The sequence below is a fragment of the Pristis pectinata genome, chromosome 1, assembly GCF_009764475.1.
Source record: "Pristis pectinata isolate sPriPec2 chromosome 1, sPriPec2.1.pri, whole genome shotgun sequence".
Classification (NCBI taxonomy): Eukaryota; Metazoa; Chordata; class Chondrichthyes; order Rhinopristiformes; family Pristidae; genus Pristis; species Pristis pectinata.
This window is the reverse complement of record NC_067405.1, coordinates 123,319,439-123,346,860: the sequence shown is the minus strand read 5'-3', so window position 1 is coordinate 123,346,860 and position 27,422 is coordinate 123,319,439. Positions and strand designations below refer to the sequence as shown.

At 40.1% G+C, this 27,422-nt stretch overlaps 1 protein-coding gene across 1 annotated transcript in view; it reads right to left on the bottom strand.

Moving 5' to 3' along the window:
* mdga2a (MAM domain containing glycosylphosphatidylinositol anchor 2a) overlaps window positions 1-27,422 on the bottom strand; it is a 652,262-nt gene that overhangs the window by 123,319 nt on the left and 501,521 nt on the right. The window contains exon 11 of the mRNA XM_052017769.1: window positions 22,092-22,240. Within this exon, the coding sequence (XP_051873729.1) occupies window positions 22,092-22,240 (149 nt within the window). The remainder of the gene's footprint in view (window positions 1-22,091; window positions 22,241-27,422) is intronic.

The following is a 27,422-nucleotide window of genomic DNA, read 5'->3' as shown; positions in this document are numbered from 1 at the left end:
TTCATTACACAGTGCAGTTACATTGAGTTAGTACAGAGTGCATTGATGTAGTACAGGTAAAAACAATTACAGTACTGTACAGTACAGTACACAGCTACAGGGAAAGTGCAGTGCAATAAGGTGCAAGGTCACAACAAGTTAGACGGTGAGGTCAGAGTCCATCTCATCGTATAAGATGAGACCTTATCTTGAAACATATGGATGCTGTCCTTGATCATTCCAGGACATCCTCTCTCTCCAGCACAAAATATCCCCTATAATCAATTCTCACTCTGAGCCTGGCTCTGTCTAAAACCTTTCCAAGTCCTGTTGTGATATGACCTATTGAACCCAATCTATTTGTACCTTTTCTTTTCCCTTTCAGGCTACCTGCCCATCCTCAAACCCCTGTCAAACTCTCCCACAGCGACAGGGAACCTTCCGGTGAGGACAACAATCATATAAATTAGGAGCAGGAACAGGCCACTCGGCCCCTCAAGCCTGCACCACCATTTAGTAAAATTGTGGCAGATCTGGCTGCATCCTCAACTCCGCATTCTTATCTACCCTTGCTTATCAATTATCTGTCTACCACCCTCCCAAAGTATTCATAGCTTCCATTGCCCTTTAACGAAGAGTGTTCCTGATGCAGGGTTTCAACCCGAAATGAGGACAATTCCTTTCCTCCCACAGATGCTGCTCGACCCGCTGAGTTCCTCCAGCAGATTGTTTGGTGTTCCTGGTACCTTGGTCCCAGATCTGCTAAAGTGCAATCCATCTGGTCTCGACAGTTCCCACCTCTCCCAATGCCCCAGGAATCTAAAGCCCTTCCACCTGCACCATCTCTCCAGCCACACATTCATCTGTGCTCTCTTCCTGAATCTATACTCACTGGCACATGGCATGGAGTGATCTGAAATTACTATCTTTGAGGTCCTGCTTTTAAAGGGATCTTGGGGTCCAAGTCCATAGCTCCCTGAAAGTGGCCACTCAAGTAGATAGGATGGTAAAGAAGATTTATCGCATGCTTGCCTTCATTGGTCAGGGCATTGAGTATAAGAGCAAGAAAGTCACGTTACAGCTATATAAAACTTTGGTTAGGCTGCACTTGTGGTTTTGCGTGCAATTCTGGTTGTCCCATTGCAGGAAGAATGTGGAAGCTTTGGAGAGGGTACAGAAGTGGTTTATCAGGATGCTGCCTGGATTAGAGGGTATGAGCTATAAGGAGTGTTGGGTTGTTTTCTCTGGAGGATCAGTGGCTGAAGGGAGACCTGACAGATTATGAGAGGCATTAAATAGGGTAGACAGCCAGAATCTTTTTCCCAGGGTAGAAATGTCAAATACCAGAGGACATTATTTAAGGTGAGAGGGGGAAAAGTTTAAGTGTGATGTGCAGGGCAAGTTTTTATTTACACAGAGAGTGGTAAGTGCCTGGAACAGGCTGCCAGGGGTAGTGCTGAAAGCAGATATAGAACATGGAAAATAACAGCATAGTACAGGCCCTTCAGCTCATGATGTTGTGCCGACATTTTATCCTTCTCTAACATCTATCTAACCCTTCCCTCCCACATAGCCCACCATTTCTCTAACATTCATGTGTCTATCTAAGAGTCTCTTATATGTCCCTAATGTATCTGCCCCCACAACCTCTGCCGGCAGTGCGTTCCACGCACCCACCACTCTGTGTAAAAAACATACCTCTGACATCCCCCATTACCCTCCTCCAATAACCTTAAAATTATGCCCCCTCATGTTAGCCATTTTCGCCCTGGGTAAAAGTCTCTGACTGTCCACTCGATCTATGCCTCTTATCATCTTGTACACCTCTGTCAAGTCACCTCTCATCCTCCTCCTCTCCAAAGAGTAAAACCCTAGCTCAATCAGCCTATCCTCATAAGACACGCTCTTCAATCCAGGCAGCATCTTGATAAATCTCCTCTGCACCTTCTCTAAAGCTTCCACATCCTTCCTATAATGAGGTGACCAGAACTGAACACAATACTCCAAGTGTGGTCTAACCAGAGTTCTGTAGAGCTGCAACATCACCTCACGGCTCTTGAACTCAATACCCTGACTAGTGAACTCCATCTACCACTTCTCAGCCCAGCTCTGCATCCTATCAATGTCCTGTTGTAATCTACAGCAACCTTCTACACTGTCCACAACACCACCAACCTTTGTGTCATCAGCAAACTTACTAACCCACATTTCTATATTCAAACTTACTATGATAGTAGCGTTGAAGAGGCTTTTAGACAGACACATGAACAAGCAGGGAATGGAGGAATATGGATCATGTAAAGGCATAAGAGATTTATTTTAATTTAAGATCATGTTCGACACAGACATCGTGGGCCAAAGGCCTGTTTCTGTGCTGTACTGTTCTGTGTTCTAATCTCTTTCCTAACTCCTTAAAATCTGCTTGCAGGACTTCATCCCTTTATCTACTGATGTTATTGATATCAATATGGACCAGAACCTCTGACTACCAGAATTTCCTACCACCCCTCAATAATATATATAACCTTGGCACCAGGAATACCACATACCATCCTGGAATCACCTATGCATTGACAAAAACAATTGGCTGTTTCCAAACTATAATTACCTTTGCTCTCTTAACTTCTTTTCGCCCTCCCTGTACAACTGAGCCACCCATGGTCTTGGCTCTGACTGTACTCCCCAGCCAAAGCCTCTTCATTATTCATACTCAAACTGAAAACTGATGAGAGAGTGAGATGCCCTCAGGGGTGTCCTGAACCACCTGCTTGTTCCTTTTTGTCTGTCTGGCAGTCATCCCCCGCCTAAGCTGCAGGGTGACCACCTTCTGAAACATGCTATCCACAAAACCCTCAGCTTTGTAGTTGGACTGTGGTGACACCAGCTGTTGTTCAAGCTCTAAAACCTAGAACTTGAGCTCCTGCAACAGAGACTTCCACACCTGTGGTTGTCCAGGACATGAGAAACGTCTGAGGGATCCAACAGCCACTAGAAGCACAGTCCACAGCTCTGTGGTGCCTTACCATGACTATTTATTAAATCAACTCAGAAAGAATATTTTTCAAATAATATTGTATTACTTAGTGTTTTGCATACCCTGAAGGAACTTTTTTAATTACCCATTTAAGCCACGTGCTTGTTGAAACACAATGGACTTCTGTTTCCCATGCTCCTTTCACTAATTATAAACAATTAATTATAATTAATCTGAATATTGGAACTTGACTGAAAGGCGAATAGTCACCTCTTGGTTTATCTTAAATCTACAATAGATACTGTATGCATATAAAAACCAGTTAAGTTATGAAAACCCAGTTTAATGTTTTAGTAGCTAAAAAAGCAGCCTTGTGACATAAAACATTATAGCATTTAATTGTCAGTGCAGGACAAATGAGGAGGAAGTGAGTCCTTCTGAATTTAATTTCCATTCCTAGAATCAATAATCATGCTTGATGAGTACTATTACAGGTTTTGGCAGGTATTTTAACCCAGACATCATTCCAAAAATGCAATATATTTTACTTTAAACTGGTGCCTCTTGATATAACATGAGATACTAATTGATTAGGCAGCAAATACAATGCTATAAATGGAACTGTACAGTGCACTTTCATTCTTGATCAGAGTCAATGTAGCGCAGCTCAATGCTTAACTAATGCCACACTCCAAATACTTTACATGAACAACAATAAAGAAGCAATATTTGTATTGCTTCTTTAACATTCTAAAATGCTCAGGCACTTCTCGGGAGAATTATCCAACAAAGCAGGCTACATTAGGAGACATTAATGTAACAAGATAACCAAAGACTTGCTCAAAGGGATTAGATTTAAGAAGCATTTTAAAATGAAGGCTATGGTTCAGGCACTGATGGTGAAGTGATTATAATTAGGAATGATGAATAAGAAGGTGCAGATATTTCAGAGGTCTTGGGGTGCTGGAAGAACTTACAGACACTGAGGTGGCAAGGTCATGAAGGGATTGAAAACAAGAATGACAATTAAAAATTGAGGTGCTGCTTTACTTGGGTTTAATGAAGGTCAAGGGCAATGGGTGAATGGGAACTGTTGTGAGTTAAGATGGAGTTTTCGGTGAGCTCACGATTAGAGAGATTGGAAGGAGGAAGGCCGACAGAGAGACCAATTGAATATTTCATCTAGAGTTAACAAAGGCGAAGGGTTGGGGTTTCTGTGCTGAGACAGGGAGGTGCCAGTGTTTATTGCCAATCCCCCTCTAACCGGCCTTGAGAAGGACTATTAACTTTCTGTAAATGAATAACGAAGTCTGACAATATTCAAGTCCATGAAAGTAAAACTGAATGCAAACAGTACCCCCTCAATATAATTGTATATATAATTTCATTGACACTGAATGCATTTATAATAATGAGAGAAATGGAATCAGCTATCTCCAGATTGTGGAGAGTGTAAATCCAAAGAGAAGAAAATCCATGGGCATAGGTGAGACACAGTTGGTTGATCTCAGACATCAAGGCTCAAATGATGGAATAAAAGTCTCTTCTGGTTGTTGCTGTTTGGGTGGTGTATATAATGAAGATGTGGAGGTCAATCCAGCATGGTTAGACCAGAAAACTGCTTCTCACTTGGCAATCTTAGCCAGGAGGTGGTTGTTGGTGGGGGAAAATGGGGTGGCACTGGAAAATATATTCCACTGGGGCTGTGGGATTTTCTCGTAAGGCAGTGGACTTTGAGAGAATGTAGAGGAACTTGTTTCCATGGAGGAGCTTTGTTTGCTGTGTCTAACCCAGGAGTATTTGATGCTGACTGCTGGATCCCTGAAACTGAAAATATTCCATTCTCCAATTGTAGTACGTCACCTCGATGAGGAGATAAATCTTGCAAAATTTCTGAGCCCTTAATTCAACACAAGGTTTTTAACTGAAGCTAATGATTGTGCAGGTTGTGCACTAAGGTGAGGCAAGCAATGCAGTCAATTTTCATTTAAAATATTTCAATAGAATGAAAGGATGTATCAGCTGAGACCTGGTGTTTGCCCATCTCGTTGATATATGAAGAGAAGTTAACAAAACTAGGTAGGCCTTAATATAAAGAGTCATGTCAAAAATTACCCTCGATTGCTACAATATAATATAATGGGGCATAGATAGGGTGAATGCATATACTGCTTTTTCCAGGAAAAGGGAACTAAAAACTAGAGGGCATAGTTTTAAGGTGAGAGATGAAAGATTTAAAAGGAGCTTGTGGGGCAACTTCTTCATGCAGAGGGTGGTATATGTATGGAACGAGCTGCCAGAGGAAGTGGTTGAGGCAGGTACAATAACAACATTCAAAAGACATTTGAATAAGTACATGGATAGGAGAGGTTTAGTGGGATATGGGCCAAATACAGGCAAATGGGACTAGACTGGTGGGCACCATGGTTGGTATTGACGAGAAGGGCCTGTTTCCATGCTGCATTACTCTATGACTGTAAAATGGTGCTGACTCGGACCAGATGCACAGAAAATACAAAATGAATACTTGTTCCAATTTCAGCTGTAGAGCTAAAACAGACAAATACAACTATGCACAAGTAATAATTCAGTGTTATTCATGATAAGATAATGCATTAATTCAAGCAGCATAATAGCTCAATAGAAACGTTAGAAATAACTTTGAGTTATATCTTTAATAATTTGCATTTCTTTCATTAACTTACACTATCTAAAATGTACTATACACATCGAATCTTTTTTTAAAAGTTAATTTAAATAATAAGTATGTTATTTAAAGAAAAGCTTTCTGTGCTATTGAGTACTTTTGTCCTGGACAAGTTTAACATGATATTATCTAGATGGAACTGAGCACCATTCTCAGTCAGCCAGAGCCAAGATAACATTCATTTTCTTCCTTTGATTCTATTCCAGTTTGCATTATTCTCTCAGAAGACAGCAACAATTGTCTAACATTTTAGACAATCTCTCCAGGAGCTAACCACCTAATTTGTGAACAATATGTTCAGGTTTTTACTAACAAAGCAGCAGTATTGTAAAGGAAAATTATCAGGCTGGTGAATTAGAAGGTTTCAATTAGAATTTAATAAAGTGAAGTTCCACATATTGGAAAGAAACCACCAACAATGGTGAAGATTTTTTTGACTTTATGAATTTGTCCCAACAAACATGAACTAAACCTGAGATATAGTAGAGCAGGTGTTTTGTACTCCACTCCCAAAATTCTGTTCTTTAGAAGTCAATGGAACTCAATTTCAGCTATAGATTCCCATGGCCCGGTCTACTATATTGTTCGTTTACTGATTCAATCAAGCACATATTTCTGCCACACTATGTGACTTTTTGCGGCCGATATAATTTTTCATTTTACTTAACATTTACCTCAGTAACACTTGTTAAAAAGAATTGAGCCTCTTCCCATTTCGGGAACCATCACAGCACTGAACACAGCACAGGAACAGGCCCTTTGGCCCACAATGTCTGTTGCTGACCATCATGACAAATTAAAACTAAAGCTATCTTCCTGCACATGATCCACATCCCTCCATTCCCTGAATGTTCATTGCTTGAACAAAGCTTCCTTTTCCCTGCCGTAACAGCTTGCCTACGCCCCAAACTCAAAAGGCAATCCCTAAACTGCATCAGCGTTACATTTCTAATACATTTGACTGTAATTCCTAAGTAGCCCCAAGTTGTCAAACAATGGAAAATCATGACTTGTGCTTTCAATAATTACTATGCAAGCAATGTCTTCAGCATTCTGGGTGTGCATCTGAGTCTTGAAACTTCCTCAAAATTTGCACAGTGGCAACATATTTGAATGGAGGCATAAATAAAATTAACAGAAACACCACAGCGCATCCATCAAATATTTCTAATTGCAGACAAATGTATAACAGGTTAACAACTGGATATAAGCAAAGGTCAGCATGGCATAGTTAGTACACAGTAATGGAAGAAATGCTGGAACCATAGATGTTCAATGTGTATAATTCCAACAGCTGGTGAGAAATAATGGCTAAAAAAACAAGGCAAAAGTCATCATAATGCCTCTGTCTGATGAAAATATTTCCTTCATGGTAGAACCAAACACTGGGATTTGGCAACCCAAAACTAAACAAGCAGATCATGTTGTCAATTTAAGTGTATTTAGGAAGCACTGGCCAATTTTTGGGAAAACGGAGGCAACAAAGTACCTGTTCACTCTACCTGCTCAATGGTTTCAGATACCCATTGTGTTCCTCGCCCAACGTAGATGAGACTGAATAGGAGTGGAGTACAACAGGGTGGTTGATGCAGAGGAGCCTTTTAAGTTCCAGTAACCAAAGATGCACTTCCACCCCCAATGGGCTGGGTTTAAGTTGTTAAACAGCACAATGTTCATAACTGCATAGAATGGTTTTATTGTAAAATGATTCTCAAATACAATTCATGTTGATGTTTAGAGCAGAATTTGAATGATTCGACAGAGGGTATCTGAGATAAAATTGACAAAGGATAAATTCTTCCACAATTGAATACGTGTACTAAAATGGCCAGTCTCACCGAGGTCTGTGATTTTCTTGTGTACGGCATGTGAGGGGAGCTGCTGTTTCAACAAGTAGGCTTGTTTTTGTTGGTACGTGGGTGATGCACACTATGTGCCTCTGACATCTAATGAGCATCATCCCACTGGAGGGCTGCATGTGGGAAGTGACTTCTGTGGGTCAAGGACTACCCCAAAAAGAGAAAGAAGAATTCCTTTTGAGATGGATGATAAAAGACCACTGGGTTGAACATGTTCAATCCAGCTGCCTGCTTGTGATTGCCACATCTACTATTCCTGCAGCTACACTTACCTTTTGCTGTCCTCCAGTGACCTACTGCCAATGGTCATTCACAAGGGGGAATAATATATGAGCTATGACTTGGAGCTGTGAGCATGCCATGTTAGGAGCTGTGGGCATGCTATGTAGGAGCTGTAAGCATGCTGTGTTAGGAACTGTGGGCATGCTATGTTAGGAACTGTGGGCATGCTACGTTGGCGCCGGAAGAATGGCGACACTTGCGGGCTGCCCCCAGCACCTTCTCAGTAACACAAAAAGACACATTTCACTGTGTGTTTCGATGTACATGTGACTAATAAATAATACCTTAAGTATCTTAAGTGTTGGATCTTGAAGCTCTGCCTTGGACTGGCCTGATGGCTCTTTAATGGCTCAACTCTATCAAAGGCCTATGAAAAGTTTTTAAGTGCCTCTGATGATCAAAAACTGATCAAATTGTATGAAATAATTAAAATAAAGAAAAAATAATAAATTTAATTAAAATACATTTAAGTGCATTAAGACATGGATTAAAAAAAAGCTTAGCTTTTCAATCAAGGTCAATTCAAATCAATGGGTTCATGCCACATACACCAGCCAGCCCCGACAGAAAACTGAGGTCACTGGGCAGTGGGAGTGAATGTGAAGTGTATTGAGCCTTCTGTTTGTGCTCCACTCCTGGACTCAGTGCTGTGTCCAGTGGCAGAGTGTGAAATCAGGTCTGCTGGCAACTGCTTTCCAAGCTTGCTTTTGACTTCCATTTACAGTGTGTAGAACTGGATTTCAGGAATGAGCTTTGCCACATGCTGCAGTTAACTGGCAGTTATCTACAGAACTGTCTGCTGAAGGTCAGCATATTCTGGTTTATCAATGAAGAATTCATGGTTTCCTGCTGGAGCAACTAGGAATAGTGGTGTCATCTTTAACTCAGTGGAGCAGGGCTTCACCCTCTGGCAATGGATTTCTTTTGTATTCAAGGATCATTCCGCTTCTGATGCAAATATTCACAGCATAATTTTGCAGTACCTGCGTGTTTTATGCTAATTGTCATTGTATGTACAGCAGCCTCCACTTAAAAGTACATAATATATACTATGACCAATGACTTGCCAATCATTCCTGGCAAGCTTTTTTCAAGTCTAGAACCATTGAGCAGTCCATGCAAACACTAGACTGTGTAACAAGATTTCTAATTTGTCAGGCATTTGAAAAATGCATCTGTCTCAAACATTATATGGATGACAGATCTGGTAGCTCCATATTGTATAATATTTTAGCCATATATAGAAATAAACCTGCTGAGATATGGTATTAAGCAAGTTCATTATTTACCTCGCAACAGAGACTCAAAACAACTCTGAGGTGACATTCCATTCTCAACAAATGTGGTGCAATCTCTGTCACGTCTAAAAAAGTGACTGTTGTCTGCTTATGCACGATTTTCAATTAACCTAGATCATATTTGAAGGCATTCAATACAATGTAAATGGCTCTGTCTCCTGATGAGCTGGAACCCCAACAGTTTGAAACACAATCCAATTTATCAGTCCGAGCTTTGGCAAAACATACAGAAAGCAAAAACAAAAATATCTAATTAAACTCCAATAGAAAGTGAAGAGAATTGTTATTGGGCAATAACCTCTATTTTCTTTGGAGCAAAGCAAGAAACTCAAACTTTTAGGTCATATAAAATGCTCAGAGATCATGGCAATTTTATAATTGGTGTCATAAACTTCAGATTTTGCCTGACTAGAATTACACAAGGGACTGAAACAAGAATCCAGTCCCAAAAATATCTCGTCAGATTTACACTCATACGCAGCTGATGAAAGCTACAAAAGCCATCACCCTCTGACACTGTAATCTACTTTAACTCATCTTATGAGTTCAATGAACAGAAGAGCTCGAACTGCTTCTGTAGGTTATTATGCCAAAAAATTGACTCAGCTGAAAGGTGCCAATAAGCAAATTCCACAGCAACTCTCAACTGTGAGCATAATGAATGTGGCTAATTCATTGCTGAGTTAACTTCAGGTTCCATTGTCCACATCTTCTCTGTGTCTTTACTTATAATATCTGAATATCTGTTAACATGGATATAACAGAGTGGAAGTGGCATATGACTCCACAAAGATATTAATATAAAACAATGGAAAATGTAGAACAATCAATAAGCATTTAGTCAGTCTATGCAGTTTACTTCCCCATAATGGCAATTCAAGCATTAAGAATATCCACAGCTATTTATATCATATTTAAAGTGAAAGGTGTCCATTGCGATAATCATTAAATTTCTTTCCTAATCTGACTCTACCTCAAGCATCTTTTTATTATAGAATTATTATTTTGGACTCCTCTTGTGTCGAAAATATATTAATCTGTTGTTGAATGCATCTGCATTTTTGAGATTTCTCTGAAATATAGTTTTTATTCATTCTGCATACCCCTTAACACCAAAAATGCCTCCTTGCTGAGTTTACATTTTGCCACCTTTGGAAACTTGCTTGTTTCCTAAATCTAGTACACAAAATGAATTCCTCCCTTTGTGCAAAGGGTTCTTGTTAGGCTTCCATTAAAATCAGCAATATTCTTCACTTTCTTCTGGGGAGTCGCTGGATTAACTTCAAAGATCAAGATCATTAACTGAGAGTAACTTCCACACAAATTCAAGCTCATTGTTTCCTTTTACTCAAAACATCCTGTGGCATTCTTTTATTATCCTCAGTATCACGGTCATTCAAAAGGAGGGGCACCCAATTCCAACAAGGCAACACATGTTACTCTTGAGACAACTTCAATAGACTGAGATAGAGGAAGATGCCCAATCTTTTCCCTTATGTCAAAACACCACAGACTGACAATTCATCTTCTCTTGCAGCCGGTGCTTAAGGTGCAATGTAATAACAGGAATATTGAACCCCACTTCTGAAATTCAAGTCCTACATTACTACGCAGTACTGTTAGCATGTACATCATGGGGTGAATTTTTATCCCATCACATATTCTTTATACACCAATTCCCTAAAATTCTCCAAAAATAACTTTCATGAAATATAATGGAAAACAAATAAAAGTGCAGATGCTGGAATCTGAAACAAAAACAGAAATTCTGGAAGAACTCAGCCAAGCAAAGCAGCATCTGTGGCAAGAGAAACCAGTTAATATTTCGGGTCAGGCCACTTTCCTCAGAACTGGGGGGAGAGTGGAGGGGTATTAGTTTAGAAACAAGAGCAGAGTATCCTCCCCTTTCCTCCCCTTTCTGCATGGGGATAATTCACTTTGTAATTTCCTAGTCTACTCTTCCATCCTCAGCCACCAATCCCCGTCCCATGGCACCTTGCAATACATTCGGAGGAGATGTAACACTTGTCCATTCACCACTTCCCTTCCTACCACCTAGGGACCCAAACAATCATTCCAGGTGAAGCAGTGATTCCCTTGCCCTTCTTCCAATCTGGCCAACTGCATTTGGTGTTCATAATGCGGCCTATTCTACATTGGAGGTTAAACACAGATTGGGTGATTGCTCTGTGGAATACCTACGCACAGTCCTGAGCTTGCTGTTGCATGTCACTTTATTGCTCAATCCCATTCTCGTTCCAATTCCGACCTGTTTGTCTGTGGCTTCTCCACTGCCATAGTGAGGCCCGATGTAAACTAGAGGAACAACAGCTCATCTTCCATTTAGGGGCTGCAGCCTTCTGGAGTGAACATTGAATTCTCCAATGTCAGGTAAACTGCTCTCTCATTGTTTCCCATTATCATGCTTATATCATTATGAGGGATAAATATTTAAAAGTTTGAGGAATTGAGGGTTACGGCACAGAGTAACCTGTTGAGACGGAGTTGAGACCAGTATAGATCAGCCATGATCACATTGAATGGTGGGGCAGGTTTGAAGGATATGGTGGCCTACTCTTGGTATTGGTATTGGTTTATTATTGTCACTTGTACCAAGGTACAGTGAAAAACTTGTCTCACTGCTCAATTTTTGAGTTCATGTGTTCCCTTTCTCACCCTATTTCTATAAAATGCTTCGTTAATGATCAGTATGCATGCTCCTTATCACCTGATCTGTCTTAATATGTCATTTTTTATTTATACCTCATCATCCCCCTGAGTTCTGCTTTGAAAACTGTAAACCACTTTCCCCCCAAGTTCAGAAAAAGGATCACTGACCCAAAACGTGAACTGTTTTTTCTTTATACAGGTGCTGCTTGACTAGTGAATTTTTTCAGCTTTTCTGTTCTTGTTCCAGGAAATGTACTTTATCTACGGCAATAATGGTTCAAAAAATTGCCCATAGAATTTATTCCCAAAACAATAATAAAGAAATACAAGGCAGGCAGAATCAAATTGTACAAAGTAGAATAGATTTGCTTGGAAGAGGATGAGAATTAAAACTATGTTTCGATATGAAGAGGTTCAGCTGTGACCATAGATAACCAGTTACAGAATTACAACGCTTCAACTGTTACATTACGTCCATATAACTCCTCAATCTGATACCCAATCTCTGCCGTTCATTGCAGTCTGAAGTGCAAAAGTAACCTACTCCACAACGCATTCAAACTAAATCTCACTTTTTGCTGGACAGTCATTCTCCTTTGCAATTTTTTCCTAATATTTCTTTATTTAGCTCTTGTATTGCTGTCCAGTGCCAAAACGACACCACGGACTAAGTGTCTTACTTTCTCTTGTTCAAAGTTATTTTCCGGTTCCCAGCTTTCTTCATGTTACCTACTCCCTCCTTTTCCTGGCATCACATTCTTCTCAGCCTCAGTACAACTTCCCTGTTTCATTTAAAACATCCATAAATTCATGTTTCTGACCTTCATTAAAGTTGGTCTCTGAAAATCTTTCTTCTATAAAGAGATTAAATAAAATTGTTTACATTTTTTGAAAACAAAGAACTCCACATGTGCTTGTCTGTTTATACCAAGCGCCATGCAGTTTAAAACAGAGGAGAAAACTCAACTGTAAACAAAACCTGAGAGCTCAAAGTGACATTTTGCCATGAAGTCTTTGTTGCTGTGTAATTAAATTGAAATGTGCCGTATAGGTATTATTGTATAAAGCACGGCTCTGGTTCAACAAGTCTACACTCCAAAACTGTCATTAGAATTGAGAAAAGTTTTGCAATTAATGCGGCAGCTCCATTGAGAAGGATTACCACGAGGATTACAGCCTTTGGAATTATGTCAAAAAGCTATTTCACCAAGTCTCAGATTACTAAAGAAGCTTTTCTCTAAGCACAGTGCAAAACTGAATTTGTCTCATTGTGAATGACATGCTCCAAATCACTTCCACTCATACTGTTGGAAACTATTCCTACGTTTTGGATGTTACAGAGATGCAGCTTATTGTTCCTTGACTTGCTGGTAAATTTCAGTCAGTCAGTCAGTCCAGCACCAAAATTATTGCTTAGTGAACTGGTGGTGTTTTAAATGATTTGCAGTTAGATTGGTGTTTCACTAATACATGCAGCTAGTTTAGTTATATGTTTAGGCTATCCCTAGTATTATTGTTTAAACTGTCCCAGTCTGTCACCATCAATAGCCTCAACTGTGTTACTGATTTGAACAATTAGCTTCCAGAAAATTAAAATCAAAAGTTTGTATTTAATTAAATTGCAATTAAACAGCACAGAGCATAATGACCCAGATATCCTGGTGGCTGATGACCCAAACTCACTGGTCATCTGCACTCAAAACCCACTTTTAACTGGAGCGAGTGTCTGAATGCAACTGAGTGCCCAAGCAGCTGGCTCCCAGCTATTTGGCAAGACTCCATCAGAAGTATCTACATGAGGCGCTGCCTCAGGAAGGCAACATCTATCATCATAGATCCCCACCATCTGGGTCATGCCATCTTCTCGTAGCTACCATCAGGCAGGAGGTACAGAACCCTGAAGTCCTACACCACCAGGTTCAAGAAAAGCTACTTCCCTTCATCCATTCGGTTCTTGAACCAATCTGCACAACCCTAATTATGACCTCACCATGACCACTTTGCACTACAATAGTCTTTGTAATTTTTTGCTTCTGATTGTGTTCTTTCTTGTATAATTTATGCTTTTCTTGTGAATGTTGTGTATCTGATGCAATGTGCCTGTGATGCTGCTGCAAGTAAGTTTTTCATTGTACCTATGCATACATGTACTTGCGCATATGACAATAAACTTGATTTTGACTTTTGACTGTCTCTGAAACAGTCAAAATATAGTGTATTTTGAACAAAGTGTATTTTAAAACAATTATTAAAAAGTGATAAAAAAGCGCTTATGAATACTGAAAAATAATAAGAAATAATATATTAATATTAACTCAATTTAATCAACAAGTAGGAAAACAACCTAGTATTTGAACCCCTATTGAACTCCATGAGGAAGCCAGTGGCAGAACACAATTGCCTGGAGAGAAGTGATCAGTTGAGGGCAAGATCCGGACCTTTGCCTCCAATCAAGAGTTGCAATCATCTGCCCAGTTTTATAGGTGAATATCGGCAGGTCAGAAGACTACTGAGAGTTTTTAAAGTGGATGATCCAGGCCTCTGTGAACATCCTTATTTAACAAGTTTGCAATTAAAGAAAGGCAAGCAACATGATCCCTACAAATAGGATGGTTATGAGTTGCGATTATTTTTAGCATTGCATTTCTCGGAATATATGAAACAGGAACAGAAGGCTATGATTCTTCAAAAACTAAAGATGCTCTAAAAACACATTTATTGCAGCAAAATATTCCAAGTTGCTTCATAAAAGAATCATCAGACAAAATTAGCTCTGGGTCATATAAAAAAAGAGATTACCAGTCTTGTCAAAGAGATGGTCTTTAAGGAATGACTTGCAAGAAGAGACAGAGGTAGAACGGTGAACAGAGAGAATCCCAAAGCTGAGGGTCAGGACTTGGCTGGGATTGACATAACAAAGAGACCAGGATTGGGAGAACCTCGTCAAAATTGAATTTCAAATGCTAAGAAATTTCTATAGGATTATAACTTTAGTCTTTCAAATATTTCTCATTCAAGTTCCTTAATTCACATCTAGAGAATTTGTACATTCAAGTCCGGATGTTCTCCATAAATTTTTGATGAATATCTGGCATGAAAAGAATTGAATTACACACTGCCAGAAGTACTCTACCAAATACTATTGTTCTAATCCTATTGGGATCATGGAAATAGTATTTATGGAATAAAGCAGCCAGTTTTGAATAATTCTCACATTCTCATGTTAGATTGATATCCCAATGTTTTCTTGAATTGCCACTTGAGGCTAAGGAAAAATACCATTTTTATTTACAGAGGTTGTGCTTCTGGTTATTGACCTCTCATGGGAATAAATAAATTCTGAGAAATCAATAATGCATGGACAACTGGGAAGAGTGTGCTTGATGGGTTTTTATTGTTCCACACATTTCTCCTGCTTTGATACTTTGGAAAGTCTAAAATAGCAATATGAAAGCAATCTTATTCTGGTCTGTGGCGTTCTGTACAAAGGAAACACAAATCTTTCCAGTATCCAATATTAAGCTCATTGGTAACTAATGGATTAAAAAAAAACAAATCTATATAAGTGAAATGAATTTAAATTACATTCCTACAATTTTTCATGGACATTCTATACAGTGAAACTCAATACAAAACAGACGCTGGGTCTATGAAGCAGAATGATATTTATAAACTGTAAAGAAATTACTTTTTAAAGTTTAAGATTATTAACATTTTGAGAAAGAAAGAATTCGTATTTTCACTATGTTTTTAATAAAGATATGGGCTTCCCAAAGCACCTAAAAGCCAACAGAAAGTTCTTCATAAATGCAATGCTAAATAAAATTTGGCACGAGGATGTATGTGGAGGTATGAGGGCAGATGACCAAAAGCTTGATCAAAGAGGTTTTAAGGAGCATTTCAGACTACTAAACTACGTTAGACTATTGCTTATTAACTACAGCTCCACCTTCAATACTATAATTCCAAGCAAACTCATCACCAAACTCCAAGACCTGGGATTCAACACCTTCCTTTGCAACTGGATCCTTGACTTCCTGACCAACAAACTGCAATCAGTAAGGACAGGCAGCAAGACCTCCGCCACGATTATTCTCAACACTGGTGCCCCACAAGGCTGTGTTCTCAGACCCCTACTCTACTCCCTATATACTTATGACTGCGTGGCCAAATTCTGCTCTAATTCCATCTACAAGTTTGTAGATGATATCACTGTAGTGGGCCAGATCTCAAATAATGATGAGTCAGAATACAGGAAGGAGATAGAGAGCCTAGTGGCATGCTGTTGTGACAACCACCTTTCCCTCAATGTCAGCAAAACAGAAGAGCTGGTCATTGACTTCAGGAAAGGGGGCGGTGCACATGCACCTGTCTACATCAACAGTGCTGAGGTCGAGAGGATTGAGAGCTTCAAGTTCCTAGGAGTGAACATCACCAATAGCCTGTCCTGGTCAAAACACATGGACACCAGTGCCTCTGCTTCCTCAGGAGGCAAAATAAATTTGGCATGTCCCCTTTGACCCTCACCAATTTTTATTGATGCACCATAGAAAGCATCCTATCTGGATGCATCATGGCCTGGTATGGCAACTGCTCTGCCCATGACCTCAAGAAACTGCAGAGAGTTGTGGTCACAGCTCAGCACATCACAGAAACCAGCCTCCCCTCCATGGACTCTGTCTATACTTCTCACTGCCTCGGCAAAGCAGCCAGCATAATCAAAGACCCCACCCACTCCGGACATTCTCCCATCTCTCCCCCTCCCATCGGGCAGAAGATACAAAAGCCTGAAAGCACGTACCACCAGGCTCAAGGACAGCTATCCCACTGTTATACGACTATTGAATGGTTCCATAGTACGATAAAATGGACTCTTGACCTCATAATCTACCTCGTTGTGACCTTGCACCTTATTGTCTACCTGCAATGCACTTTCTTTGTAGCTGTTACATTTTATTCTACATTGTTTTATCTTGTATTACCTCAATGCACTGTGTAATGAATTGATCTGTATCAACAGTATGCAAGACAAGTTTAGGTACAAGTGACAACAATAAACCAATTGCAATTCCAATTTTACACACAGAAATAAAGGTAAAGAGGTGCTAAGGTTTGGGAAGGAACTGCACAGCTTACAACCATGGCACCTCAAGGTAGTGCTGCCTTTTGTGGAACGATGAAATGGAGACCAGAAATGGAGAAAAGCAGATATCCCAGAGGCAAAAAGTTATAAAATAGGGAAGAGTGATATTGTGGATGGATTTGAAAATAGAGATGGAGTTATTAAAACTGAGATATTACTTCACCAGCACTCACAAAGGAGAGCAAGTAGGAGAATAATGGGTGACTGGTACTGTAGAACTTAGGACAGAGGCTGCAGGGTTCTGAATGAGAAAAGCCAGTCAGGAGTGCATTGAAATATTCATACTTAAAGGTAAAACAGGACAATGCTTTCAATAGAAGGTGGGCTGAGGCATGGGCAGAGTCACGTTATGCTCCAGAGGTAATATGTAGCTCAGCAGTAGCAGGGAAATGTGGTCAGAAGCTCATCGTGGGGTTAAATGCAACACCAGTACTGCATGCGCCCTAGTTCAGTTTCAAACTGTTGCCAGACATAGAGGATCTTGTCACTGGCCAGGGATCAGAATACATTGGTATTGGTATTGGTTTATTATTGTCACTTGTACCGAGGTACAGTGAAAAACTTGTCTTGCATACCGATCGTACAGGTCAATTTATTACACAGTGTAGTTACATTGAGTTAGTACAGAGTGCATTGAGGTAGTACAGAGTGCATTGATGTAGTACAGGTAAAAACAATAACAGTACAGGGTAAAGTGTTACAGCTACAGGGTAAGTTTAGTGCAATAAGGTGCAAGGTCACAACAAGGTAGATCATGAGGTCAGAGTCCATCTCATCATGTAAGGGAATCGTTCAATAGTCTTATCACAGTGGGGTAGGAGCTGTCCTTAAGTCAGGTGGTATGTGCCCTCAGGCTCCTGTATCTTCTACCTGATGGAAGAGGAGAGAAGAGAGAATGACCCGGGTGGGCGGGGTCTTTGATTATGCTGGCTGCTTCGCCAAGGCAGTGAGAGGTAAAGACAAAGTCCAAGGAGGGGAGGCTAGTGTCCGTGACGCGCTGGGCTGTGTCCACAACTCTCTGCAGTTTCTTGCGGCGGAGAGCAAAATCAATGGCTTCAGTTGGCCCAGTATTTTGTTGAAGGAAACTTCTGCGGCATGGTAGCGTAGCGGTTAGTGCAACACTATTACAGCGCCAGCAATCGGGGTCCGATTCCCGTCGCTGTCTGTAAGGAGTTTGTAAGTTCTCCCGTGTCTGCGTGGGTTTCCTCCGGGTGCTCCAGTTTCCTCCCACATAGCAAAGACATACGGGTAGGTTAATTGGGTTTAAAAAATGGGCGGCGCGGACTCGTTGGGCCGGAAGGGCCTGTTACCACGCTGTAAATAAAATTTGAATATTAATTTTAAATTAAAATTTAGAAGCAGAACGTTGGACAGACAATCTAACAATATGGATAGTGGAGGATCACAAGATGAGGTGCAAGTTAAAGTTGTGTGACATCAGTGTGCATGTTGAAGTTGACATGGATAGAGTCGGCATTTAGATCAGAAATATCAGGGGCCAAAAGGTGGGATACCAGAAGGAAGGGATTTGGGAAGAGAAGCCACAGCAGGCAATTCTCAAGGTGGGACTGGATCGACAAAATGAGAAGTGGCAAGTGTAATGCCACACAACTAGACAAAGATGGGGTGATCAACCATGCCAGAGGCTGTAGACTGGTTGAGAAGGTCAAGGAAGATTAGGTTAGAAACATCATTGTTGACCTTGGTTGGACCTGCCCGAGTACTGTGGCGTGGACAGAAAGCTGGCTGGAGGGATACAAACAAGCACACATTTAGAAGGCTAGAGCACAGTCAAAGATTGTGTAAATGGCAGGAAGGTTGAAGATGGGGCACTTGCTTTCAAGGATGGAGAAGTCAAGGATTGTTTTTTTTAAGAGAAATGTTAATGGAAGATTTGAAAGGGAAGAGGACAGTTGCTGAGAGAGAAAACCATTAATATTAGCTGAAGTTTAGCCCTTTTGAAGTGCTGAATTTTTTTGCAGTGTAAGGTCAGTGAGTGATTTTGTGGGGAGGAAGCTTTGATTAATACAATGACATTGTCTTTTATTCTCTTGATTCAGGGATAAATGTTGCACTTCTTCTGAGGGCATAAATGGATCTTATAAATGCAACCCAAAGCCTCAGTTTAATATCTAATCTGAACGTATCTGAGAGTACAACACTCCCTCATAATCTCACTGAAGTGTCTATCTAGCTGATGTATCAATCTGAAACATTGGTTCTGTTTCTCTCTTCCTGACCCATAAGGACACAAGAAATAGAAACAGGAAAAGACCATTCACCTCCTCATGCCTGTTCTAGCATTAAGATAGATCATGACAGATCTTCAACCTCAGTGCCATTTGCCTCCACTAACCCAATTTTTCTTGATTCCCTTGGTAGCTATACTCAGCAACAGAGCCTCCACAGCCCCCTTGGGTAGAGAATTCCTAAGATACATTGACTTCCGGCTGAAGAAATTTCTCCTCATTTCTGTCCTGAATGACCGACCCCTCATTTTGAGGCTGTGACTCCTGGTTTTCGCCACCCTGGCCGGGGCCACATCTACAACCTGTGGGGCCCCTTTTATACGTGTCACTGAGATCACCTCCCATTCTGCTAAACACAAGACCAGTCTGCTTAATTTCTCCTCGTGCAAAACATTGTCCTATCCCAATCCTGTTGTTATTTTCTAGGTGCCCTGTTACCATTTCTTTCTCTACTACCGATATCAGACTAATACAGGTCCTCCCCAGGTTACAAGTGCCCAACTTATGTACAGCCTGTACATATGATCGAGATTTGGGAGATCGATGGGATGGATCTGCAGGCTGCTGTGGGGCTGCAGGCATCTTCTGCCATCTGGGAACTCAGTCTGCGACCACATTTCCAACTTGTGAACTGTCCGGGTTACGAACAGTTCACAGAAAGGGAGCCCTGCCATAATGTGGGGAGGACCTGTACCTGAGTATTTTCTGCTTTTAACAGCTAAATTATGTGCTTGAGGGTCTGGAGTGGAACTTGAACCTATGACTTCTCAATTCAGAACTGACCGATCTTCTGCTGAACCAATCACGATGCATTGATGACATCAAACTCTTTCTGCATAAGTTTATCACAGAAAATGTGCAACTTTTCTGATGAACATCTTTTTCTGGGTTTTCAAAGTACAACTTTGTTTTCTCTCTGCACTGTGCCAAATAAACAGCTTCAACTGCAGGCTCAAATGAGCAGACCTGCTGTACCACTCACTGCGCATTAACATCTCTCACATTAACTATCTGTGTAGCCTCAGTAAGCTGTTTCATATAATGGATATGTTCACAGGGGAACTGGCTTAAGACCATCTAAATTCATTATAGCTCAGACATTAAACCATCTGTTAGAGAGAAGGATCTGCTTTCTGTTATTTACACAGAATAATTCCAGAAATGGAATCAAACAAAAATAAATGTACTGCATTGCAATATGATAGCAGAAATGCAGACCAGACTCTGAGAATAATATTCTGTGACAACACTATTCAACATAACCACATAGGAGAGTGAAGCTACACTTCATGCCAACCTTCTACAAAGACAAGGGGGATATGGTCCAGGAACTGATGAGCACAAGCTGGGGAGCATTTGAATTAATGCTTTGGACATGCCCTTGTGTACCACCTCACTGAGTTCAATAGCTCACAAGTATCCAGACTTGCCTTGCCGGCGTTCACCTGAAATCTGTTGTGTGGCAAACTTGAACCTCAGTCAACTCAATACTTTGGCTCCTGTGGTCACAATTAACCACAAGGCAGAGGCACGTGAGGAAATCCAGTAAATGAAGGACCTCAACCAATTCCTGAACACAGCTTGAAGTATGCAGGCTCACTTCGACCCAAGTGCTTCAAGATTTGATGGTGCAACTTTAACCCTAGTGAAGTTTCAGAAACCTAAACCTCGAACAAGTCAGCAGAGACATGAGAAACACCACCACCTGCAAATTCCTAAGTCACACACAATCCTGACATGGAAATATGTCGCCGATCTTAAATCCTGGAACTCCCTCCTCAATAGCACCATACATGTATGTTCACCAGAAAAACTGTAGTGCCACAAGAATGATTCATCACAACCTTTTCAAGGGCAATGAAAGGTGGGTAATAAATACCGACCCTGATACTGATGCCCACATCTCAAGAACAGAACAAAAAAAAACTAAAGACAACAATACTAATTAAAACCCATTGCAGGAATCCCTTGGATCTTCTGCAGAATTCACAGGCACCTTTTCCATTGACAGAGATGTGGATGCTTAATGCAAGATGTGGTTATGCAGATAGCCCATGAAACACAGAATTCACGCATATGAGGAAAGTATCAAAGTGATACTCTTCTGGCACAATTACCTTGCTTAAACAACTGAAGATAGAATTATAATTGTTGCTCAATATTTACATCAGGCATAAGAGGCAGCAAGACTATCTTCAACAGAGGTAAAGGTAAATCTACTGATGAAAAGGTAGTTTTCAAATCATTTGCAGAGTTTGGTAATGGAAGCTATTGTTTCTTCCTCAATTCAAGTGGATCTGGCCAAGTGGCTTACTCCCCACAGTTATTTTCTTCATAATTTATGTCAGAATGTGACATATTAATTTGTGTTTTATGCTGAACTTCCATCTTTTTTCACAGATGTCACTTTTAGCTAGTATATCTCAAGATGAAAGAAAGTCACTATTAAACACATACAGTGACTGAACTGTGCGATGTTGTAATACAAATGGCTACAATTTCTTTTGTATGCAGATGCAAACTCATGAAACCTGTCACAAATTTCAGAAGCTATGTCAGGATGCTTGCTGAGGCAATTACAAAAAAACTCTCCTGCATAATCTTGTATGTTGGTTAGTTGGATAAATCATTGTAATTCCATGAGCGGCAATTATCAACGGTAGCAATTCTATTGTAACTGTGAGTTTATTTATTGCTGCACATACAAGAGGTCACAATATTTCTTCACAACGTCTTTTGTGTACTGAAATAATGAATTGTTTACACATTAAACTTTTAAACTCCCTCACATCAAAGCTCTGTCACAGGGCAACCAAACGAATTAACAGCACATGCATAAGCAGTTCAACTTCACTATTTTAAAAGGGGAGGTTCTTAATGATCAGCACAAATATTCCTTAGGGTGAAAACAGAACTTCAAATTTTCATACCTGCCTAATCCCCAAACGATATGCTAGGATACGGTCAACGGCATTAGGATTCATCTGGGTCCACTGCAGCATGTAGGAATAGACTCGGGCTCGATTTTGCCAAAGTGGGTTGGGTGTATCGTAATAGAATTCAGGAGGATAAGCTTTACCTGAGAAGAAGAGAGATTATTACAGTTGCACAAAAGCTTATTCACATTCTTTGCATACAGTGAACTTTTTCTTTTGTACATCTAGGGCAAACAATGACAGAGAAAGTGCAGGTTAATTCATGGTATGTTAAGGATTATTAACAAATGATGGCATCCAAACAATGGATCCTTCTGTCCCTCCATCACGTAGCAATACAGGGTAACATTCTTCCATATACAAATGTGGATCAATGACCCTTAAAGACTTGCATGTAATGAGCAGTCAAGCAAATCATGGTATGGAATGAGATTTACACAAGAGGTAATCAGGAGTTGAGTGGTGCTGTAATGAAACTGATAAGTAGGGGTTCATAATGGAACGCAAAAGAGTTTCAGTAATAAGTTAGCTGGTATTGTTTGAAGTTGTCTCTGGAACATAATGACAAAACAAATGGAGCAGTGTAGACCATTTGGCCTTTGTGCATATTCCAGCATTAATTAAATCCACGGCTGATCTTCTACCTGAACTGCACCTTCAAGCTCATCCTCAGTTCCCTTGAATATACTCACGACACAACATAGTGCTTCAGGGTAGAGAATTCCAAAAATTCACAGTTCCTGAGTTAATAAAATTCTTCTCATTTCTGTCCTAGCCACTGACTCCTTATTCTGAAACTCTGACACCTGGTTTGAGGCTTTCCAGCTCGGGGAAACATTTTCTCAGCACCCCCATTGTCAAGCCCTTAAGAATTTAGAATATTATTTTTTGAAATCACCCAAGTTCTAAGAAATGTAGGTGCAGTTGGCTCAATTTCTCCCCAGAACAACCCTCTCACCTTGGCGATCCAATGTATCTTAATTGTATTGTCTTTCAGGCAAGCACATGGCTTCTAGGTAAGGAAACCAAAACTGCAAACATACTTATAAAGTAGAGAATAAAGGGAAATAGGAATCACAGAAAATATAGTTGAACTCAAACTTAATTTAAGGGAACATAATTTAAACAGCACTTTCCAGGTGATGCCTTATACGTAGAGACTGAAGACCAAACTCTACCTGTCCCAGGGGTCATTTTCAGTAATTGGGAGGTATCCTGGATGAGCAGATCACCCTCCCCTTATAGGATAATGACAATGCACAGCTAATCAACTTCATTTTCTTGAAAGTCCTGCTCCATCTATTGATGTCTATCCGTTATCATTAGATTGACCAAGCCTTCTGGTTTTACTGTCAGTGGATAGGAATACTATTGGCCAATCACCAGTCAAAGTCAAAGTCGAGTTTATTGTCATATGTACAAGTACATGTATGCACAGGTGCGACGAAATTCTTACTTGCAGCAGCATCACAGGGACATAGCATCATATAAGCAACATTCACAAGAAAAACATAAATTAACCATAAATAAAACACAATTTTTACAAGAAAGAACACAATTAGAACAAAAAAATCAAAGTCCATTTTAGTGCAAAGTGATCAAAGTGGTCAAGGTGTTGCTAAACTGTAGTGATCAGGGTTGTGCTGGTTGGTTCAGGAATTGAATGGTTGAAGGGAAATAGCTATTCTTGAACCTGGTGGTGTGGGACTTTAGGCTTCTGTACCTCCTGCCTGCTGGTAGCTGCGAGAAGATGACATGGATGGGATGGTGGGGATCTTTGATGATGGATGTTGCCTTCTTGAGGGAGTGCCTCATGTAGATACTACTGATGGTGGAGAGGGATGTTCGCATAATGTATTGGGCTGAGTCCACTACTCTCTGCAGCTTGTTACGTTCCTGTGCATTTGAATTGCTGTACCAGACCATGATGCAACCAGTCAGTACACTTTCAATAGTACATCTGTAGAAGTTTGTTAGAGGGTTCGGTGACAAGCTGAACCTTCTTAACCTCGTAAGAAAGTAAAGACACTGGTGAGCTTTCCTTGCGATTGTATCTATGTGCTGGGCTCAGGATGGGTCATCTGATATGTTAACGCCCAGGAATTTAAATCTGCTGACCTTCTCTGCTGCCAATCCCCCAGTGTAGACTGGTGCATGTTCACCCTCCTTGCCCTTCCTGAAGTCAACAATCAGCTCTTTAGTTTTACTGACACTGAGCGAGAGGTTGTTGTTGCGGCACCACTCAACCAGGTGTCCTATCTCGCTCTGGTAAGCTGACTCATCACTACCTGTAATTCATCCAACACCAGTGGTGTTGTTGGCGAATCAGTCGGTAATCATCTGTAAATGGTGGCCCTTGGATGCGTAATGCCTCCTGGAAGCTGTAGCTGATGTGGTAGGTCCTCTAAATAAGAACCTAAAGTTCAAGTCAAATTCTTGTGTCTCTAATGTGAACTTTCTTTCTTTAGTTATATATCTGCTATGACTTCAAAATCTATTTTACAAAGACAATTTTGCAATAAGTATAAACTGTGTACAGTCAGTTCCTCACCAGGTCTGAAACAAAGGTTATCATGAAAACATGCTGGAAAGTGACTGCTCTTCACAACCCTGAAAAAAGCTGGTGGCTGTTTGTTCCAATGCTAATCCTGTCTGTAGATTAACAAGTTGTCCTATAAAACATAAGAAACAGGAACAGGCATTGGACATACAAGCCCTTAAGCCTCCTCTGTTATTCAACAAGATCATGGCTGACCTCCTTCAACTCTATTTTTCCACCAACCTCTCTCAATTCTCCTGGATTTGAAAAATCTATTATCTTGAACATATTAAATGACTGAGTCTCTGGGATAAAGAATTCCAAAGATCCAAGACTCTCCAAATGAAGAAACTCTTCCCGAGATCGGTCCTAAATATCTGACTCCTCATCCTGAGACAATGCCTCTTCGACCAGGGGAAGCAGCATCTCAGCATCCCTCCACCTTCAGAATTATGTGTTTCAATAAAATGTTAGCTTAAATGTGAGGTTATGTGCTGAGAATATTAATGGCATAAAGTTAGACAAACATCAAAACAAATCAATATCTTCTTTAGGGAACACATTCATCAGGTCTGCTGAAGTGCCTTTGAAAGTCTGGTAAAGCTAAAAATGAGGGCAACAATATTGACTCAATCCATTTGTTTCAGGTTTGAAACCTTTGGGTTGTTTCCACTGGTTTGTGAAGTTTGTAAAGTTCTAAAAATATTTTAAACTACCAAAAAATATATCATCATTAAAAAAAACATAAATTAACCACAAATGGCTTTGGTTGTTTTAGTGTTCCTTGATCAAGTGCTTTCAAGTGGCAATGCCAATCAGCTCCAGCCAACGTTTAAAGTGAAGATACTTTTGCTGTGTTAGTGGTACTAGCACAAATTCTGAGGTGTCACAAGGCAGATACTTTTGCAAATAGTGATTAAAATAATGACTTGAAGATAATTTTGACATACCCTGCTAACTAATCAGAGAGGAATAACCCTCCAACGGACTGACTCCTGCCACTGTTTTAAAATCTTGCATGGGTCATATCCATACACTTACAATGCAGACCAAGTGAAATTTTCATCCTCAATTCAGCTCTGTATCTGAAGCACTGCCTGTGTTACATATGTAAATCAATCATACTAGCTACAAGAGGTAGGTTTTAGTGGAAGTTCCCTTTCTCGTAGGTACTGTTCCAACTGACTGATGTCTTTCAGTTATAACTGGATTGACTTAGCTTCCTTTCTTAGTCACTGTGTGTAGAAGCACTATTGGCTAATCACCAGCCATCTATAAGTGGCAGTGCTTGGATGAGCAAGGATGGATATCACTTGCTCTAAGTAGTAGCTGAGGCAGTTGATCCTCAAAATAAAATTAAGGCTAAATTCTGGTATGAACTTTGTTCCTTTAAGTTATATATATGGAGCAACTCTGCATCCCATTTTACAAAGACAATTTTGCAATTCCTGTATAACTTGTGCAGCAAAACTGGTAGATTATTGCCAAAATAATTCAATTATCATACAATTTAACATATAGTAGCTTGAAGTAAAAAAAAATCTATATTCATAGCATGTGTTTTATCCAAGAGCACTAACATGGAATAGACAATAGATCCATATACACTCACATCTAGCTAGCGTCCACCAAGTACATCACTACTCAAATAAATTTGAATTATCTCAAACCGCAGTATGGTCAGACAAACATACTGTAGTTTTGAGACACGTCCCTCACAAGGTCTTTCATAATTATCTCCATCTGAGTTCTGCAGGCATGATGGGGGAAGGTGTTAGAAAGGTGACCTTATAAAAGTAGGCAATGAGGTAAACCATATAGAAAAAGGAAAATCTGATAAACTAGTTTCTTCTAAACTGGAAGTATGGCAAGATTCATGCAAAGAAAAAGCAAATTAAAAGATTGATATCTGGAATTTCTCTTCATACACAGTGTGGCCAATTCAGTGGACTTTTAGATGGATTTGTGAACTCTGAAATTGTTAGAGAAACAACCAAATTGTGCACCTGGGGGACGGTAAGTTCTTTTATAGTGAAGAGAGGAAGATGGATTAATAATCCCCTTCTTCTGTAGATTTACAATCTCATGATTTTGTCTTTTCTCTACTCCCCAATTACTTTTTGATTGGTTTAGATTGTGGTAGCACAGGTTAGTGTGGTTCCAGTATCATTTTGTCCCCCAAGACAGAAGGATGTTCTCCGGAAGTAGAGGGCATCCATATCAGGTTACTTTCTCCTGCCTACAACCTCACTAAGACCTTGTAGCAATCATTATCTGCTTTGTGTGTCAACTGAGAGCTTAATCCATCAGTGATAGAAGAATGCTCAAGGTTAACATCTCTCTTCTCCACATTTTAAACTTGTGGTGATAACCAAAAAGAAAATGCAACCAGAAATGGACTGCTTAATCTAACTCTATGAAATTTTCTCCCCTGCATTGGAAATGTGATGATAGTGAACTGTTTTCGCGGATTAATTACAGCATGATTTTTTATGTTTGTTTCTCACAGTAAGCTTGACTGCATAGTGTGTGTGAAAGTGAACTGATTGATTAGAATGAATCAATTTGCATGTAAAATATAATCCTCTCTGTGCAGCAAAGCATGAGTTGTGAATGTAGAAACATTAGTCTTGAGGCAGAGAGCTGTACATTTTGAAGATAGCATGCTCTCTGCTCATTTTAACTGCCCATTTTTTTCCTGGATTGTCAGTAATCCTATATGACAGAAACAATTTCATAGAGAAAAGCAGAGTGTTAGAAGAATCTGAACCATTCACTTTACGTTT